This window comes from Maniola hyperantus, chromosome 1 (genome assembly GCF_902806685.2).
Source record: "Maniola hyperantus chromosome 1, iAphHyp1.2, whole genome shotgun sequence".
Taxonomy (NCBI): Eukaryota; Metazoa; Arthropoda; class Insecta; order Lepidoptera; family Nymphalidae; genus Maniola; species Maniola hyperantus.
Genome location: NC_048536.1, coordinates 1 through 18,895, shown reverse-complemented (window position 1 = coordinate 18,895; position 18,895 = coordinate 1). Strand labels below are relative to the sequence as shown.

General features: G+C 44.5%; 1 protein-coding gene and 1 long non-coding RNA gene across 2 annotated transcripts; one reads left to right on the top strand and one right to left on the bottom strand.

The window, feature by feature from the left end:
- Positions 1–10,468: 10,468 nt before the first annotated feature.
- Positions 10,469–12,879, top strand: LOC138402989 (uncharacterized). Its single transcript, XR_011237301.1, has 8 exons — positions 10,469–10,561; positions 10,634–10,920; positions 10,993–11,279; positions 11,352–11,638; positions 11,711–11,997; positions 12,070–12,356; positions 12,429–12,715; positions 12,788–12,879. It is a non-coding gene; the product is annotated as an uncharacterized lncRNA (long non-coding RNA).
- Positions 12,880–18,105: 5,226 nt separating this feature from the next.
- On the bottom strand, positions 18,106–18,750 carry LOC117985054 (uncharacterized). Its single transcript, XM_034971747.1, has one exon. The coding sequence runs from the start codon at positions 18,748–18,750 to the stop codon at positions 18,106–18,108; it is 645 nt and encodes a 214-aa protein (XP_034827638.1).
- Between the last annotated feature and the right edge of the window lie 145 nt (positions 18,751–18,895).

Below are 18,895 nucleotides of genomic sequence, written 5' to 3'. Positions count from 1 at the left end.
TAAAGAACTTGGTCATTAACAACAAAACATCCCTTTTACCTGACACAGTTCTGTATTCAGTGGATAAACGAGACTTTAGGCCACATTTAAAGGTTTTTGTTGACGGTTTTGAGATTACAGGTTTACTAGATTCCGGTGCTTGCGCGTCAATTTTGGGTAACCAGGCGCACAAGGTTTTTTTGAGATTCGGTTATAAATTGCATAGCAGTATTGATACCACATTTTCAGTGGCAAATGGAGACAAACTTGATTGTATGGGTTATATGTTTATTCCGATTACTTATAATTCCGTAACTCACATAATAAAATTTTTTGTAGTACCCTCTATAATAGCGGATGTTATTTTTGGCTGTGACTTTTGGAAAACATTTCAGTTAGCCCCTGGCATTTTTGATAATTTAGAATTAATTAAGGCACCTTCTCAATTTTACAATATTTGTGCGATTGATAATAAACAAATTCATACCATCACTTCTTTTGAAAACTTATCATCTCAACAGAAAGAATTAGCCCAGTCTGTAGTAAATAAATTTTTAGATATTTCTTCAGAGAAAATTGGATTGGGTAGAACAAAATTAATTGAACATGTTATTGACACCGGTGATGCCTTGCCAATAAAAATAAAACAATATCCACTTTCTCCCGAAAAGAAGGAAGCTTTAAGTAAAGAGTTAGATAGGATGCTGGAAATGGACGTAGTTACTCCGAGTGAAAGCCCTTGGAATAACCCAGCAATTTTAGTGAAAAAGGCAAATGGAGACTGGAGATTTTGCCTAGATTGCAGGAAATTAAATTCAGTGACAAAGGGGGATTCATACTCAATACCGTACATTCCACAAATTCTAAATAGCTTAAAAGAGGCAAGGTTTTTATCATCGATTGATTTAAGTTCAAGTTTCTGGCAAATTCCGTTAGCTAACGACTCTCAGGAAAAAACCAGTTTTACAGTTCCTGGTAGAGGGTTATTCAAATTTAAAGTCATGCCGTTTGGCCTATGCGGTGCACCAGCACGACAGCAGAGGTTAATGGACCAGTTATTTAATCAAAATTTTTGTAGTGATATTGAAAATGGAATAGTATTTTGTTATATAGATGATATTGTTATTTGTTCTGCTGATTTTGAAACCCATTTAATTTTATTAAACAGAGTTCTGGATAAACTAAAAATGGCTCAACTATCCATAAATTTTGATAAATGTAATTTTTTTAGAAACTCTTTGAAATATTTAGGGTATATAGTGGATGAATTTGGTTTACGCACAGATCCTGGAAAAGTTGCCGCAGTTTTGAACTTTCCGACCCCAAAAACTGCACAGGAGGTAAAGATTTTCCTAGGCACTTGTTCTTGGTACAGGCGCTTTATTAGGAATTTTTCAACCATCGCTGCACCACTCAATAGACTAACGAGTAAAGGAAAGAACGCACCTAAATTTGAGTGGAGCGAACAGGCAGAGGTAGCATTTAATACATTGAAGAATGCGTTGGTAACCGCACCTGTTCTTGCGGTACCGAATTTTGAAAAACCATTCAAAATACATTGTGATGCTTCTGCATATGGTGTTGGCGGTATGCTGACGCAAGAAACCGATGGTTGCGATCATCCCATTGCGTATGTCAGTAGGAGCCTAAATAAAAACGAAAGGAATTACAGCGCGACGGAACGCGAGGCTCTAGCTGTGATTTTTGCAGTGGAGAAATTTCAGGCTTATTTTGGTTCCAAGCCAGTCACAATTATCACAGACCATGCATCCCTAAAGTGGTTCTTAAATTTAGAAAATCCCTCAGGACGACTCGCCAGATGGGGTTGTAGATTATCACAGTATAATTTTGTTATCGAACATAGGAAGGGTTGTGATAATGTAGTTCCGGATACCTTGTCGAGACTCATACACGTAGATGTAGTTGGTGATCGTAATGATAACTCTAGTCAACAAGTTTGGTAGATGACTGGTATGACAAAACATTTAATGGCTGTAAAATCAATCCAGCAAATTTTCCGAATTTTTGTATTTGAACGATAAACTATATCGTTACAGTAAATGTAAATACCAGCTTCTCAGTGAGTTCGACTGGAAAGAGGTAGTCCACAAGAACGACATCCTTAGAATTATGCAACAAAACCATGCAGATGCAACTGCAGGTCATTTTGGTGTGTTCAAAACTCATCGCAGATTATCCCTCAGATATTTTTGGCGTGGTATGTATAAGGACGTGGTTGAGTACGTTAAGAATTGTGATACTTGCTCTGCGTATAAACACACGACATCAGCCACTCCAGGTCTGCTAGGGAAGCCTAAAGTCTGCGAGAGACCTTTTCAGGTCATTTCGGCTGATTTAGTCGGACCTTTGCCTAGGTCTAAATCAGGATTTACATTTCTTTTTGTGGTAACGTGTTGTTTTTCGAAATATACAATGTTGTTTCCGTTACGGCGTGCCACAGGTGCCGCTGTTGTTAAAGCGCTAGAGAATTTTGTATTTTTGAACCATAGTGTTCCAGAGACTGTGATTGTGGACAATGGGTCCCAATTTACAGGATCTGAATTCCGTAATCTCATTAAGCGTTATAATATTCGAAATTACACTACACACCACTGTACACTCCGCAAGTTAACCTTGTTGAGAGGTACAATAAGGTTGTTATGACTGCTGTAGCCGCTTTTGTGAAAGATAACCACAGGTCCTGGGACGAAAACCTGTACAAGGTCCAGTTCGCCATAAACAGTGCGGTTAATGAATCCACTGGATTCTCCCCGTTCTTCCTTGTCCACGCTAGAGAACCGGTTTTAAATGGTTCCTTCTATAAGGACACGGATAAGGAGTACGAGGCCGGAATTCCAAGGGAGGAATACGCAGGAAAGTTTGGAACTTTGGAGGACATATTTGGTCAGGTTAGGAGAAATTTGTTTCAGGCTCATGCAGAGTATGCAACGCATTACAACTTAAGGCGTAGGTCTGCAAGCTATTCTGTTGGGGACATAGTGTGGAAAAAGACCTATCCACAAAGCGACGCTACAAATTTTTTCGCAGCTAAGCTGGCACCTAAGTATGAAAAGTGCAGGGTTGTCAAGGTTTTGTCACCTTTGGTTTACGAACTAGTTAGAGTAGCTGACAACCACCCAATAGGCACTTGGCATATTAAGGATATTAAGAAGTAGATATTTGCCATTACTTAGTTTGGTCTAAACTGTTTGAATATTTAAGTTATCAATATTCAATTAGGAATTTGAATGAGTGTAGTGATGTTCTGAGTTAACAGTTACATTACCATGGTTCAGTTGAGGAGGAATGTAGTGGATGTATGTAGGGATGAATATGTGATGATTGGAATGCTTGTGGTAGACCAACCGGTTGAGAAAGTAAAAATGCAAATATCGTACTTTGGGGATAACGAAAAGGGGGGGTTTTGTGTTTTGTTTTCGTTTTCCTTCTAGATAATGGATCATTTCTGTTATTTTTCCGATTCTGTTCCGAGATCTATTTTCTAGGAGAGTTATTTCGTTTTTTTTTCTCATATTCCGATTTTGATTCGGTTTTATTTTTCCGAATGGGATAGAGAACGGTTGCCATATCAGATGGACCCGTTCACAACCAGTTTTTCCGTATTTGTTGAGTAACAAATATTAAGATGGTAGTTTAAAAGAGTGAACCACCGTAGGCCTAGACGCATTCTATCAGTCAGCTGAAGAATGATGCCAAGATGTTTCCACTCAAGTGTCTTAGACACCATGAAGTTTTTTTGTATATATTCTTTTTAGAAGTTAGGGTTGTGTAGTTAAGTATAATGTATAAAACCTTACACTGTTTTCAGTATATTTATTTTGTTAGACAATTTTCCTTGTTAGTAGTAGATGTGCGTTCACGCGTAACTTCTGTGTTTTTTTTTTTGTTTGTTTGTTTCAGGCAAATTGTTAGTAGTTGTTGGATGACGCTGAGGGCAGCGTGGTTCAACCTGTTGAACCTTTTCGTAGGAGGGGAAGTATTGTGACGTTGTAAATTTTGAACTACTAATTAGCGTTTCGCTTTTAATAAAAATCAATTTTGTTCAAAGTATGTTGGTGCCACCTAGCATCAAGGTGCAGAACTACGCGTGGGTCGATGTTCAGAGTTCATTCGAGCCACAATAGATGGCGTTTGCTTCGTTGTCAATTGTCGTAAAAATAAAACAAAATGATTAAATAAAACCATAATATCATTTGTTTATTGTTAAGTCATTAACAAAACGGTTCTTATAATATATCCTTAGGTTCCGCAAATATTCAAAAATGAATTGGCTTTATGATCAAACTAACTGAGAGCGGCCACACTCGGGTTGCGTCTGGCAACACCGATTGGTGAGATTTAGAATTTTTCTGGAGTCAACATGTGAAGACGAATTTTTTCGTTCCAGGAAAATCTCACTCTTTTTCGCCCATGGCTTCGCCTGGAAAAATACAATAGTTATAAATTTAGTCATCCTAACGTATTTCAATGTTTCATCAATTATGTTCCAGTTATTTTACCTTCCCAAATAAATGAGGATAATGGGTTGTGGGTGGACTCCTGAAAACCATTGGTGGCCAGGAGTTCAATAGGGTTTCCGTTTGCGTTTCCGTTTTTAGTTTCCGTTTTCCGTATTTATTTCTTTTGCACATTCACGTTGGCAACTTAATTCTATGGATAAGACTTGGTGAAAATCTTTGTAAGGAAACATTTCGGTTGTGAAGAATCGAGTTAAATTGAGTTTTGGATCTTGGCCGATGCCGTCCAGCTACATTGCAGTCTTCGCACCTACAAGTAAGCAAATGTTTGTATCCTGGAACAGTTTAGTGAACCTTCTTAGTGTATGTGTACAGTAAGAACCCTGTCTTTACTACTGAGCTTTTATTTTGAAACAATTTTATGAATTTTACTGTGTCATTGTCTATTCCATGCCAATGGCATCTTAAATTTAAAACATAGATTTTATGTACTATCTACCTAAGGCATTCTAATGTATCTAAATTAAGTCTTGGCATTAAGCTAGAATAACTAAGCATTATTAGCCATCACTATGTATTAAGCGACCCCGGTAAAAGTTACATTAAAAACAATTTTGTCTAACATCTAGCAAATTTCATTTATAACACCTCATATACATTACAAGGGAGTCGACGGCTAGCTTCTATTCTTTACTAGGTAGATAGATCAAGTAAGTAAAAATTATTTTTTTTTCCTCTAATCTTTGTAAGGTGGTAGATTATTCCGTATCCGGGTATATTTCTATTCCGCCCAATTTACCACCCTTACATCATTCACCTCTGGATCGCACTGGCACGATGGACTCGCCTTGCACTTGAATTTGTGCAAGTAGTATGCGAATCCACCGTGTCCCGATAGAACTTGTGTTGTGGTCGAGTCCAGTTTTATCGTCCGTATGATTTTGTAGGCGTTCCTGACGTCTGGCAGAAAAGCTTTTGTTGTGTTGGCGGTGTCGCCTTCACTATATCTCTTCTGCCAGACGTCAAGGGTAGCTTGTCTGATTTGTCTTTTAACATACGAAACGGGGCAGGCGTCGTAATCCGCTTTGCTCTTTTTGTGGAGAGCTGCCTGTTTGGCCAGCTCGTCAGCGCGTTCGTTGCCCTCGATGCCCACGTGAGCTTTTATCCAATACAGTCGTATTTCCTTGCCTTGTTGGCGGAGGTTTGCTATTTGCTTCCTTATTGCAAAGGCCAAGGGGTGAAATGACCTGTGGTTTCTCAGCAAGTCCAGTGACGACCTGGAGTCGCTGAGAATGCACACCTCATCGTCCTTCCCCTTGGAGAATTTTTCAATTGCCCTTCGGAGAGCAAATAACTCCGCTTGAAACACGGTACAGTAAGGCTCGAGTCTCAGCTTCATGGAAGCCGTCTCCTTTCCATCTTTCCATATTGAAATGGCCGCTCCGACTTTGTCCTCAATCTTACTCCCGTCGGTAAAAATGAGAGTGCCTTGCAGGTTGTGTGCCTCGACGGTTTCAGGTTGAAGATCTTCAAGGTTGGAATAATCGACGGCAATGGTTTCCGCTGGATGCTCGGCCTCCAGGAAGCTGATTCTTTCCTCTAATTTCCTGTCTTCAGGTAGGCATCGAAGGGGACGACCGCGCTTCGCTTCGTACAGTTGAGCGTGCTCAGAGATTCGCAAGTCCAAAGGAATCAGTCCGGCCAGAACTAGCGCCGCGTGCAGTGATACCGTCCTATAGGACTTGCAAATCTTTTGAGCGAAGCCTCGTTGTATTGTGTTAAGTTGCTTTTGGACAGTTATCTTCTCGGCAGCTTTGGCCCAAACGCTAGCAGCATACATAACAATTGGCTCGATGACGGCCACGTAAATCGTTCTTATGACTTCCGGGTTTAATCCCCACGTAGTCCTGGCCGTTCGGGCCAATTGTTTGTAAATATTTAAAGCTTTGACTGCAGTGTTTGCTACGTGTTTATTAAAGGTTAGTTTCTCGTCTATTGTTAGGCCTAGTATTTTGATTTCTTTAGTGAGTAAGATTTCTGTGCCGTTCATCTTTAAATTTGGTGTTTGGTATTTAAGTTTCTTCGTCAGGATCATGGCATGGGTTTTTTGCGCTGCAAATTTTAATTTGTTTTCTGCACCCCAAGCGTTTATAAGGTCCAAGGTTTCGTTTGCCTTATTTTGGATGCACTGCGAGTCCTTCCCGGAAAACACAAGAACGACGTCGTCCGCGAAGGCCTGGCAGTATACCCCTTTTTTGTCCAGATCATTGAGTAGAGGGTTCAACAGGAGGTTCCAAAAGATGGGTCCCCCTATCGAACCCTGCACGCAGCCCTTTGTTGTCGGTTTTATAACCGTTTTGCCCGCGTAGGTCACTTGGACCTGCCTGTTTTCGAAATAACTGTTTATCAGGCGTTTTAAGTTTTTGGGGCAGTTCATTTTATGAAGCTGATCCTTAATGGCCGGCCACCAGGCGCTGTCAAAGGCGCCCTCTATGTCTAGTGAAACCAGGGTAACAATGTTCTTGTTGTTTATCTGTTCCCTTATATGGTTCACCAGATCACAGAGAGCGTCCTCCGTGCTGCGCTGGGGGACGAAGCCATATTGCCTGGTGTTTAATTTTGGCAAGATGTGATATTTTAGCCTACTTATAAGCATCTTTTCCAGTATTTTGCCGAAGATTGACAAGAGCCCTATTGGTCTGTAAGATTTGGGATGGTTGTAGTCTGTTTTGCCCGGCTTTCTTAATACGACAATCGTGGCCACCTTCCAAAGACTCGGGAACAGAGACAACTCCAAACATTTATTCGCTATACTCAGGAAAAGCCCCGGGTCGTGGTTTATGGCGGCGGTGCAGATATCTGCCGTGAGCCCGTCCGAACCCGGAGCCTTTTTTGGGTTGAAGCTATTTACTGCGTGCTGTAGTTCAGTTTCGGTAAAGTAAGGATCGTCTATGCCCCCGTCGTTTTGGATGGATGTGCGCCCTCTGATTTCGGTGTGTTTCGGGGTGTCTTCCAGGACGTTGTCATCGGGGAAGAAGGTCGATGTTATGTATTCGGCAGAGTCTGCGGGACTGAGTGCGACTCCGTCTTTAACTATGGGCTTGTCGTCCGTTCTCCTTTGTGTAGATCTTATAACTCTATACACTCCGTCCCACAGACTCTCCCGATCCTGTTTGGTGCAGAACTGCTTCCAGCTGGTGGTTTGTGCGTGCTTTGCTTCCTCTTCGTATATTTGTTTTGTTTCTACGTAATCTTTTACAACATGTGCACGACGGGAGGGAGCAGCGCATCTGATTCTCCTTTTTTTTGTAGTTACTTCTCTTTTCAGGAGTTCAAGTTTAGCAGTCCACCATGGTAACTTAAAATGGTCTTTAGGTTTTAGTTTTGGGATGGACCTATTGCATGCATTTATGACATTTTCTACGTATTTACCAACTAATTCGTCTAAGTCCTTTTTATTTAATATTTGTCTCACTTTGGTCTTATCTATGTCTGTCTCTTTTAATTGTTTATCGAGTTCTTTCTTAAAGATGGTCCATTTCGCTTTATTGGTAAAGTATTGTCTTGTAGTTAAAGTTTTGTTGTGTGTAGTTGGTTTTTCTAATTGTAAATTGAATTTAATTGTATTGTGGTCAGAGCTGGTGAAGCCCTGATCCACTGTCCAACCGTCGACTTTACCCAGAAGGTCGACACTGCACGTTGTAATGTCGACCCTGCTGCTATATATTTTGTTGTTCCTGACAGTTAAGAATGTGGGCTCGCTCCCGTCGTTCAATATTTGCAGGTCAAGCTCGTCTAAGAAAGAAGCCAGCTCTGCTCCCCTATGGTTCTCTTCCGAGCTACCCCACCAGGTGCTCCAGGCGTTGACGTCTCCGCCAAAGATAATGTTACTTGACCCTTTTTTGGTGATTATCTTGCGTAAGTGCTCCAAGTAAGGTTCGAGGGGTTGGTCTTCTTCGAGGTAGGCCGATATAAGGTTAACTACACGATCTTTGGTCTTGATGGCAACGTAGGCGATGTTTTCTGTCGTCAGGAATGGGTCTTCGTGGATTTCCCAGTTCTGGTTATGCACCAAGATCGCTGCCTTTACCGGCTTACCTCGATCTTTTGTTTTTTGAATAACTCTAGTTCCTGAATACTGGCCCACTATCCCCTCGGCCCCCACATAGGGTTCTTGTATTAGGGAGACGTCAACCCCACTGTCTCTGGCTCCTTTCAGCAGCTCCTGGGTAGCTAGCTTCTTCCTTTGCAGGTTCGCCTGTATTACCGTTATCCCATTGACCACTTTAGCAGTATGAGACACTAGAGCGAGCTATAGTGTCCCATTTTTTCCTGATGGGGCACTCTAGATCGAATGCGCTGTGTTCCGTCCTCTCCAGCTTCGCTATGTGGCAGTTTCTGCAACAGGCCACGTCGCCGACGGTCCACGAGGGGCAGGTCGAACGGAGGTGCGGCCCAGCACAGTGACTGCACCTGTCCTCTGCTTCCTTGCACAGGCGGCGGCTGTGGCCGAAGCCGAGGCACCGCGTGCACTGGACCAGAGGAGACTGGTCGAGGACGAAGCACCGCTGGAGGTCTATGTGCACCCTTCCCTGACTTGTCAATCTCTGCCATACTTTGGGTGATACTTGCATCACCATGTGACACTCGTGGGGATTCCTGGCAGGCGTGCGGTATTTCGGGACTACCCGGTACTCGCTATCGGGAATGCCCACGAGCGCATCTGCATTCTGGGTTTTTATTGAGGCTACCACCTCGTCGTCGGTGTTGTACGACAGCATGTTCTTGATGACGATAAGAGGGTCCTTGTTTTTAGCCTCGTTAATCTGTAGGCAGTCATCCACTTTCAGCTTGTCGGTCAAGCGGGTTAGTGAGTCTTTGGATTCGCAGCTTATTACTACCTTTTGGTTTCTGGCTTTGCGGATCCTTTCCACCCTGACTCCACTAGCTCTCGCGTCTGCGGCACCTCGGATTCTCTTGAGTACATCGTCGCTCGTGTCTTTCTCGTCCTTCGAGGATACGATAATCGAGTGATTTGGGTTAGGTATTGACTTAGGCTTCGGGCCCGCTGCAACCTCGGCGTATGTCACACTTCTCCTACTCTCTTCGACAACAGCCGCTAGCTGGCTGCTGGCTTCATTGAGCCGTTTGGTAATTTCCATGGCCAGAGGGAGCGGCTGCTGTTGACTGGTCTTGGAGAGTGCATCCAGTACGTCGAAGTTCACGATCTGACGCAGTGATTTTACCTCGCTTAGCACCTCCGCGATAGGGGCTCTTATGTCCACTGCTTTGACGCCCTCCACGAGCTCTTCCAGTCGTGCGGTCTGCTGTTTTTCTAGGCTCAATGCCTGAGACGTCGCCTGGGAGCGGGCCCGCTCCAGCTGCAACTGCAGAGTCTGTCGGGACTCACTGAGCCGCAGAACTATTTCATATAGTCCTGCGAGGTTCTCCAGAACCTTCTCCTTGATGGAGGTTTTTAGATTCCCCGACTGTTCCATTTGTTCCTTCGCTTCCTGAAGAAGGCGGTTCGCTGCAGCTGGAAGGGTCGAAAGAGCGGCCTGTGTAGGCTCGCCAGACGACGCCCTACTAGACACACTCGGGGTCGGTGACGACTGGCTGGAGGTCTTTGATGCGGGGGCTTCGCCACCTGAAGGCTTGGGGGCTTCGCTGCCCGAAGGCTTAGGGTCTTCGGCGCTAACCGAGCGAAGAAGCACTTTCCTTCCTAAGGGCACGGTTTTCTTTGATTTTGCGCCTGGCGCGTTGCCCGACATGGCGTCTGAGATATAAAAATCAGATTTAATGTGAGTTTTTAGTGATTCCTAAGTCGGTGTTTTAGTGTAGAGAGCCGTGAGTAAATAAAATGGGCCCTCTGTACTGCCAGACACAGGACTGCAAAATCAGAATTTCGAATTTCCCAGTCCCAAATTCCGCGGCTCTCACGTCGGTACTGCTGGTTACCACCTCAGTAACTAAGATAGGGTGGTAGGGGGGCCTTTTTTCCGCGTTTTCCGCGCGAAAATTGTCGGAAAAGCGGTCAGGCGCACGGTCCTCACGCGCGGGCACCGTCCGAGTCGGAAAAGACCGGAAAACTACGAAAATTTGGGGTATAAATTTTGCCGAAAAATTTTGTAAGTGAAAATTTTTTGAAAATTTTAATTTTGGATTTTCTTTCGCAGGACGCTGGGGCCGGTGGAAAGCAACGCCCTGAGAGATTTTCACGTGAAAATTCGAAGAACCGGGACAACGACGCAGGATTTATGCAGTTTCTTTAAGCAAATCTATGAATTTTGTATGAGAAATTCCACTTAGCTATATCAGCTCGGTACAGATGTCTATGCTGTGATCGGCGCACGATTTTCCGCGTTTTCCGCGCGAAAATTGTCGGAAAAGCGGTCAGGCGCACGGTCCTCACGCGCGGGCACCGTCCGAGTCGGAAAAGACCGGAAAACTACGAAAATTTGGGGTATAAATTTTGCCGAAAAATTTTGTAAGTGAAAATTTTTTGAAAATTTTAATTTTGGATTTTCTTTCGCAGGACGCTGGGGCCGGTGGAAAGCAACGCCCTGAGAGATTTTCACGTGAAAATTCGAAGAACCGGGACAACGACGCAGGATTTATGCAGTTTCTTTAAGCAAATCTATGAATTTTGTATGAGAAATTCCACTTAGCTATATCAGCTCGGTACAGATGTCTATGCTGTGATCGGCGCACGATTTTCCGCGTTTTCCGCGCGAAAATTGTCGGAAAAGCGGTCAGGCGCACGGTCCTCACGCGCGGGCACCGTCCGAGTCGGAAAAGACCGGAAAACTACGAAAATTTGGGGTATAAATTTTGCCGAAAAATTTTGTAAGTGAAAATTTTTTGAAAATTTTAATTTTGGATTTTCTTTCGCAGGACGCTGGGGCCGGTGGAAAGCAACGCCCTGAGAGATTTTCACGTGAAAATTCGAAGAACCGGGACAACGACGCAGGATTTATGCAGTTTCTTTAAGCAAATCTATGAATTTTGTATGAGAAATTCCACTTAGCTATATCAGCTCGGTACAGATGTCTATGCTGTGATCGGCGCACGATTTTCCGCGTTTTCCGCGCGAAAATTGTCGGAAAAGCGGTCAGGCGCACGGTCCTCACGCGCGGGCACCGTCCGAGTCGGAAAAGACCGGAAAACTACGAAAATTTGGGGTATAAATTTTGCCGAAAAATTTTGTAAGTGAAAATTTTTTGAAAATTTTAATTTTGGATTTTCTTTCGCAGGACGCTGGGGCCGGTGGAAAGCAACGCCCTGAGAGATTTTCACGTGAAAATTCGAAGAACCGGGACAACGACGCAGGATTTATGCAGTTTCTTTAAGCAAATCTATGAATTTTGTATGAGAAATTCCACTTAGCTATATCAGCTCGGTACAGATGTCTATGCTGTGATCGGCGCACGATTTTCCGCGTTTTCCGCGCGAAAATTGGCGGAAAAGCGGTCAGGCGCACGGTCCTCACGCGCGGGCACCGTCCGAGTCGGAAAAGACCGGAAAACTACGAAAATTTGGGGTATAAATTTTGCCGAAAAATTTTGTAAGTGAAAATTTTTTGAAAATTTTAATTTTGGATTTTCTTTCGCAGGACGCTGGGGCCGGTGGAAAGCAACGCCCTGAGAGATTTTCACGTGAAAATTCGAAGAACCGGGACAACGACGCAGGATTTATGCAGTTTCTTTAAGCAAATCTATGAATTTTGTATGAGAAATTCCACTTAGCTATATCAGCTCGGTACAGATGTCTATGCTGTGATCGGCGCACGATTTTCCGCGTTTTCCGCGCGAAAATTGTCGGAAAAGCGGTCAGGCGCACGGTCCTCACGCGCGGGCACCGTCCGAGTCGGAAAAGACCGGAAAACTACGAAAATTTGGGGTATAAATTTTGCCGAAAAATTTTGTAAGTGAAAATTTTTTGAAAATTTTAATTTTGGATTTTCTTTCGCAGGACGCTGGGGCCGGTGGAAAGCAACGCCCTGAGAGATTTTCACGTGAAAATTCGAAGAACCGGGACAACGACGCAGGATTTATGCAGTTTCTTTAAGCAAATCTATGAATTTTGTATGAGAAATTCCACTTAGCTATATCAGCTCGGTACAGATGTCTATGCTGTGATCGGCGCACGATTTTCCGCGTTTTCCGCGCGAAAATTGTCGGAAAAGCGGTCAGGCGCACGGTCCTCACGCGCGGGCACCGTCCGAGTCGGAAAAGACCGGAAAACTACGAAAATTTGGGGTATAAATTTTGCCGAAAAATTTTGTAAGTGAAAATTTTTTGAAAATTTTAATTTTGGATTTTCTTTCGCAGGACGCTGGGGCCGGTGGAAAGCAACGCCCTGAGAGATTTTCACGTGAAAATTCGAAGAACCGGGACAACGACGCAGGATTTATGCAGTTTCTTTAAGCAAATCTATCGGTTAGGTTAGGTTATATGGCTAGGTTCCTCTAACGTGATTAGAGACATTGTTTGCTAAATTTTGAATCTTCCATGCCAGTTCTCGCTTTTTTACTTCTCGCACTTTCATTCTTCATACCAGTTCTTTCTTTCATACATCCTCTTTCATACGACGGGTGGGTTCCCCTCCTATGCTAGACTATTTTTTAAAGGGGTTTTTATTATTTTTATTCTATTATTTTATTTTAATCTTTAATACAATCTTGTTTACAATTTCTGTCTTATTATATATATACATTTTATATGACATCGAGTTTTTTCCATATCGAAAGGAACAGAGCCATTTGATTTTCGTCCATGTTAATTTGCGTATTCAACAATACTAAACAACATTGGGCCTTTTTATTTGGCTCTGTTCCTTTCGTTGACCTTTCAGCTTTGATGCAGAATAAACTTATACGTTTGCTTTGTATCAAAGCGTCTTTCCGGAGTGTCTGTTCCTCGGTCTCATGTTTTGTCTTGGCCTCCAGGTATTCTTCGACTACCTTTGAACGTCGGATCGATGCCGCACGCCGGATCCTCCTCTTTCCGGTGGCCACCTCACGCTTCAACTTCGCCAACTCCTCTGACCACCACGGCAGCGTAAGTGTATATTTTCTCCCAATTTTGGGAATTGCATGTTCGCTCGCTTCGGTCAGTGACTGCATAAGTTCGTGTATGCTATGATCTAGTTGTGTAGCTGTAGTGGTGTTTTGAATGTGTGTGACTGTAATGTTTTTGGTTTGCAAAATTTGGCCCGGTTTCTCATGAAACTGGCTCCAATTGGCTTTCCGTGTGTTATATGTTCGTGTTGTGTGCTTGATGTAGTTATATCTGACCCGTTTTAGATGTAATTTAAAAGAGATGCCGTTGTGGTCCACATTAAAAACAATTATTGCGGCCTTCACCGTACCCTCCCCGTTGTCAGCGCTTTGGAAGACCCTGGTCCCCGTCCGACCCGAAACCCTGCCCTCTCTTCCGACATACGGTTCCTGCACCAGCGCCACCTGAGCTCCGTATTTCTCCGACTCGAGCAGCAGCTCGTTTAGTGCTAGTTTTTTACGTTGTAAATTTACCTGGAAGAAATGGAGTGCCATGGCGTCCCCGGGTGCGCCCTTAGCAATAGGCCACCTTCGCCCTTGCCAGAGCGTCCCATTTCTTCCTTATCGGACAGCTATTGTCAAAACTATTGTGATCTGTCCGATCTAGTCGGCTGCTCTGGCAGTTGCAACACGTGGGTCGATCTCCAGCCTTCCACGCCGGGCACTCACTACGCAGGTGCGGACCCGTGCAGTGGCTGCAGGTGTCTACGGACGCCTCGCAGGTCCTACGACCGTGCCCGTAGCCCAGACACCTGGAGCAGGTAACCAGTGGGGACTGATCTTTAGCCACCACCCGCTGCAGATCTATGTGGACCTTTCCCACGGCTGTGACTTGCTGCCATACTTGCGGCGACACCTGCAAAACCACATGATTCTCGAGCGGATTCCTGGCTCTTCTTCGGTACCTCACGCTTGCCCTATATTCATCGTCCGGTATCGTCCCCAGCACGTTCCCGTTTTGCCGCTTTAGGGCACCCAATATGTCCTCGTCGGTATTGATGCTAAGGACGTTTAGCAGGACTACAAGCGGATCCCTATTTTCCACCTCCTGCGTCAGGAGTGTTGGGCTGCCAGTCTTCAATTTCTCTACTACTCTAGCGAGCTCTTCTCGCGACTGGCAGCCCAGCACTACCTTTTGATCTTTGGCTTTTCTCAACCTGTCCACTCGCACGCCGGATGTCTTCGCGTTCACGGCAGTTCTTATTTTGTCAATTATGTCTTCGCTTTTGTCGTGAGCGTCGACCGAAGACACCACCATCGAGTGGAAAGATTGAGGCAGCTCCAGACCGCGTTTCCTTGGGGCGCCGGCTGCCACATTTGCGTATGTGACGGCTATCCTCTCTTGGATGTTTTTGCTGAGGTGCGACACTTGGTCTTTTAGGGCTCCCAGGTCGTCCCTGGTCGCGGACGCCACCTCCTTCTGCTGTTGCAGTTCGGATCTGACCTCCACGACCAGAGCGTCATTTGCGTGGGGCAGAGGAGCTGCACGGGCGACAGAGGCGTTCTTGTCCAGGTGAACCTTTAACAGCTTCATTTGTGCTGTGTTCTCCTGGACGAGTTTTTTGTGCTCTTCCAGCGCCCGAGTCAGCTCGGCTGCGTCACCCTTCGTGTTCGCTGCGATTTTCGCACTTGCACTCTGTTGTGTCACTTTTGGTAGCTCCTTGGGTTTATTGTGGTCGTTTCCGGTCGTTTGGGTGAGTCGGAGTCCAGCCGCCTCAGATTCTTTCACCAGGCGGTACAACTTTTCAATTGCCCAGATCACCTCGGTCTTTATTTCCGCCTTTAGGTTGCGGGAATTATTTAGCTGGAGTTTTGCTTTCATAAGACACGCTTTTGCCTCCGCAGCCCTTCCCTTTAGCTTTGTTGTTTCTGGCTCGGGGGAACCGAGCTTTTGGAATGTCTGGTCCAGAGGTGCGCCGATCCTCCGAGGCGCTGGCCCTTCGCCTTGCGGTGTTTTGTCCTGCGTGCTTGGCTGAGAGGAGTTCGTTGGATCGTCCTTTGAGGGAGGCAGGCTGGGGTCGCTTACCACTGCACCCACTTCCGGTGTCTGGCCGGGCTCGACCAGTTCCTTACTTGTGTGAAGAGGCGCCTTTGCAGCGTCTAGGCTCTGCCTTGGCGTTTTTACGGGTGTCCGGAGACCCAGCATTTTATGTTGGGATGAGTATACGTCAGGGAACAAAGAAAATCAAGTTTAACCTAGCCTTGTCGACGAAATGTTAGGTGTAAAGGGCCTGTAATCTCGGTTAATTTATGGAGGTGTAAAGGGCCTACCTTCGTCAATTTATACCTATACTATTGGGTGGTGTAAAAGCCGCCCAAGTCAATGAAATACTAAAACTAGTTATACAATTTAAGACTAGGTTGGGCAGTGTAAAAGCTGCTCAAGTCGATAATATGCTAGACAAAAGTATCAGAAACTAATTTGAGCAGTGTAAAAAGCTGCTCAAGTCAATAAACTTAAACTGAGTGTAGATTTAAAACTAGTTTGAGCAGTGTAAAAAGCTGCCCAAGTCAAGTTGCTATTACAATACAACGGGAGTTTTGTCCAATTTTACTTAAAACTACTTTAAACAAGTTTGAAAAAGTTGGAGGTGTAAGGGGCCTCCAACTGTCAAAAGCCTACTACTGACTAACTAGCAGTCAAAATCTGCTTAGTCAAAAAAACTACTTTCGCTGCTTGGTAGAGATTGACTCTACCTTGACTCTAGCTAGAGCCGCCCGTCCAGTACCGATCGATAGCCCTCGTCGTGGGCTGGTCAGCCGTGAAAACCGCAGTTCTCTACGACCAACGGTTGCCGGGATATCCAACTTTTAAAATTTTTCAAGATGGCGGACTTAATTGTTGCCTGGATCTTCTAAATTCAATATCTCGGGAACCGCCGGTCGCAGAGATGTGTGCGACGGCTCTCCGTGCTTGTCTCGTTACAAGCTATGTGTTCACCGATACCGGCTCTAGGGTTTAGGTACAGACTCTACCTAGAGTCCAGAACCGGCACCTGCGGTAGAGCTCACCACGATTTCGTCAACCTAATCCTAATTACAAACAGTCTCCGCGATTTTGTAGAGCTCAACTCCACTTTGACCCTGGGTAGAGTCGCCCTTCTGGTGTCAGTAGATAGCCCTTGAGGAGGGCTAGTCAACAAAGAAAACCGCTACGCGCTACGACCAATAGTTCCCGAGATATCCAACTTTAAGTTTTTTCAAGATGGCCGACCAAACTGTTGCCTATGTCTAGACTGAACTTTGAAAATTAATATCTCGGGAACTACCGGGCGGATATATGCGTGCGACGGCTCGCCGTGGTCGTCTTTTTACAGGCTATGTGTTAACCGGACTAAAAAACCAGGTTAGGGGGTCGACTCTATCCAGGGTCCCAAGCCGGTACAAGTTGTTGAGCTCGCCACGATAGGGTGCCCAAAGGAAACCGCAGCCCTTAGCGTCGTCTCAGACCGAAGTTATGCCCTTTTGAAGTTTTCCAAGATGGCCGCCAATATGGCCGCCACTTTGGACAGAAGGCCCAATTTCGGCAGTTTTCAACCTAAACTGCCCGTGTTTGGGCTTGTTTGATAGGTCTTATAAAGACCTATTCAATTTCGTTAATGGGGTAGTTGTATGAGCAACCCCCGATTTTTAGGGGTTGAAAAACCTTAAGTTTTTAACTAAATTCACAATTAAAATTACTTATAAAAAATTTTTGAAACTAGCGATAATTTACAGGGCCTAACCTATCTAAATACTATTTTTACCGATTAGTTGCAGAGCTGTTGCACCCTTATTTCAACAACCACGTGTCAACCCCTAAATTTCAAAAAATCGTAACTTAAAAATTACTGAGCAAAAAATTTTGAAATTTAGAATACAAATAAAGTTAATTGATCTTTACAATTTAACCAAAAATAAAGGGGGGGGTGTCGATCTAGATTTTAGTGAAATTAATTTTGAAATTTTTGTAAAACTTTAGAGTGCAATAACTCTGCAACCACTTAACTTTAGTAGACGCTCGATGTGTCGCCGAGCAGCTCACGTTGTACTCCGTTGATAGAGGCAGGCAGCAGCGCCCTCTGATGTCGGGAAGTACAAACACGTGGCCACGTGGTTTTCAGTTTTTCCGTGTTTTCTCCGCGCGCATGCGCGGAAAAAATCCAAGTGAGGTGTCCCCTTGTAGAGCTCGGTGAGGCGCGTCGAACGGCGTAGTGAAAGTGGTAGGTCGTCGATCGTATTTAGGCAGCGTTCGCCGTCAAAGTTTGAAATTTTTTAAACTTTGCGGTTTTTCGATCGCTGCACTTCCAGTTTTGCACCAATTTTCAATCACTTTTCGCCACTTTATAGCACTGGTTAGGTTAGGTTAGGTTAGGTTAGGTTAGGTTAGGTTAGGTTTTTTTTTTTTTTTTTTTTTTATTAATAAATAGATCTTTCCAGATTCTATTTAGCGGCGGCTTCTCCCCTGACATAATGTCAGAGACCTTTTTCAATATTTAGTTTTGTCAAATTTTGTGCGAATTTCGCGACTGTTTGAAAGGAACAGAACAGTTTAATTTGGACCCATGTTAATCGTCGTATTCTATAATACTGGACAACATTGTGTCCTTGTCACTCTGTTCTATTCCTCTTAATAGCTATTCCTGCTATTTTAGAGCAAAATAGCAGGAATAAGCTCCGACTTGCGTCGCACTCCAGAATGGCGGGGACGGAGTCCCTACACAGTTCCACCCTAATTTGTTGGTGGAGGTCCTCTCGGATTCGGCTGTGCTGTGGACAGTCGATGAGTAAGTGCAATATTGATTCATCGACCGTTTCATCACAGACACAGCCAGGACCGTCTTTACACTTAAACCTGTGTAGGTACTCCGAAAACCCGCCATGTCCGCTGAATATTTGGACCAAAAGGGGTGTGAGCTTAATTTTCTTCAAAATTTTATGTGCCTTTTCAACTGACGGCAGGAATGTCTTGGTCACGGACGCTGTCACACCCTCCCTGTAACGCTCAGACCATTTCATGACAGTGTCCTCCCTTATGCATCTCTTTATATATGAAATTGGACAACTGTCATAAGCCGGCCTGGTCTTGAGCTTTGTGACAGCCTCCCTGGCCAAGAAGTCGGCCCTTTCATTCCCGGCCACCCCTACATGAGCTCGCACCCAGAAGAGGCTGACCCTCTTATTCTTTGCCCTAAGAAGAGCTAAGTTTCTTCTTATTTCAAATGCCAAGGGGTGGAAGGTTCCGTTGCTCAGCATTTCTAAGGAGGACCTGGAGTCACTGAGGATATTCACAGAGCTGTCCTTGGCTTTTAAAGCCACTTCTGTTGCTTTAAGGATTGCATACAACTCTGCCTGGAACACTGTGCAGTAAGGCTCGAGACGAAACTTCCTACTCAGAGTT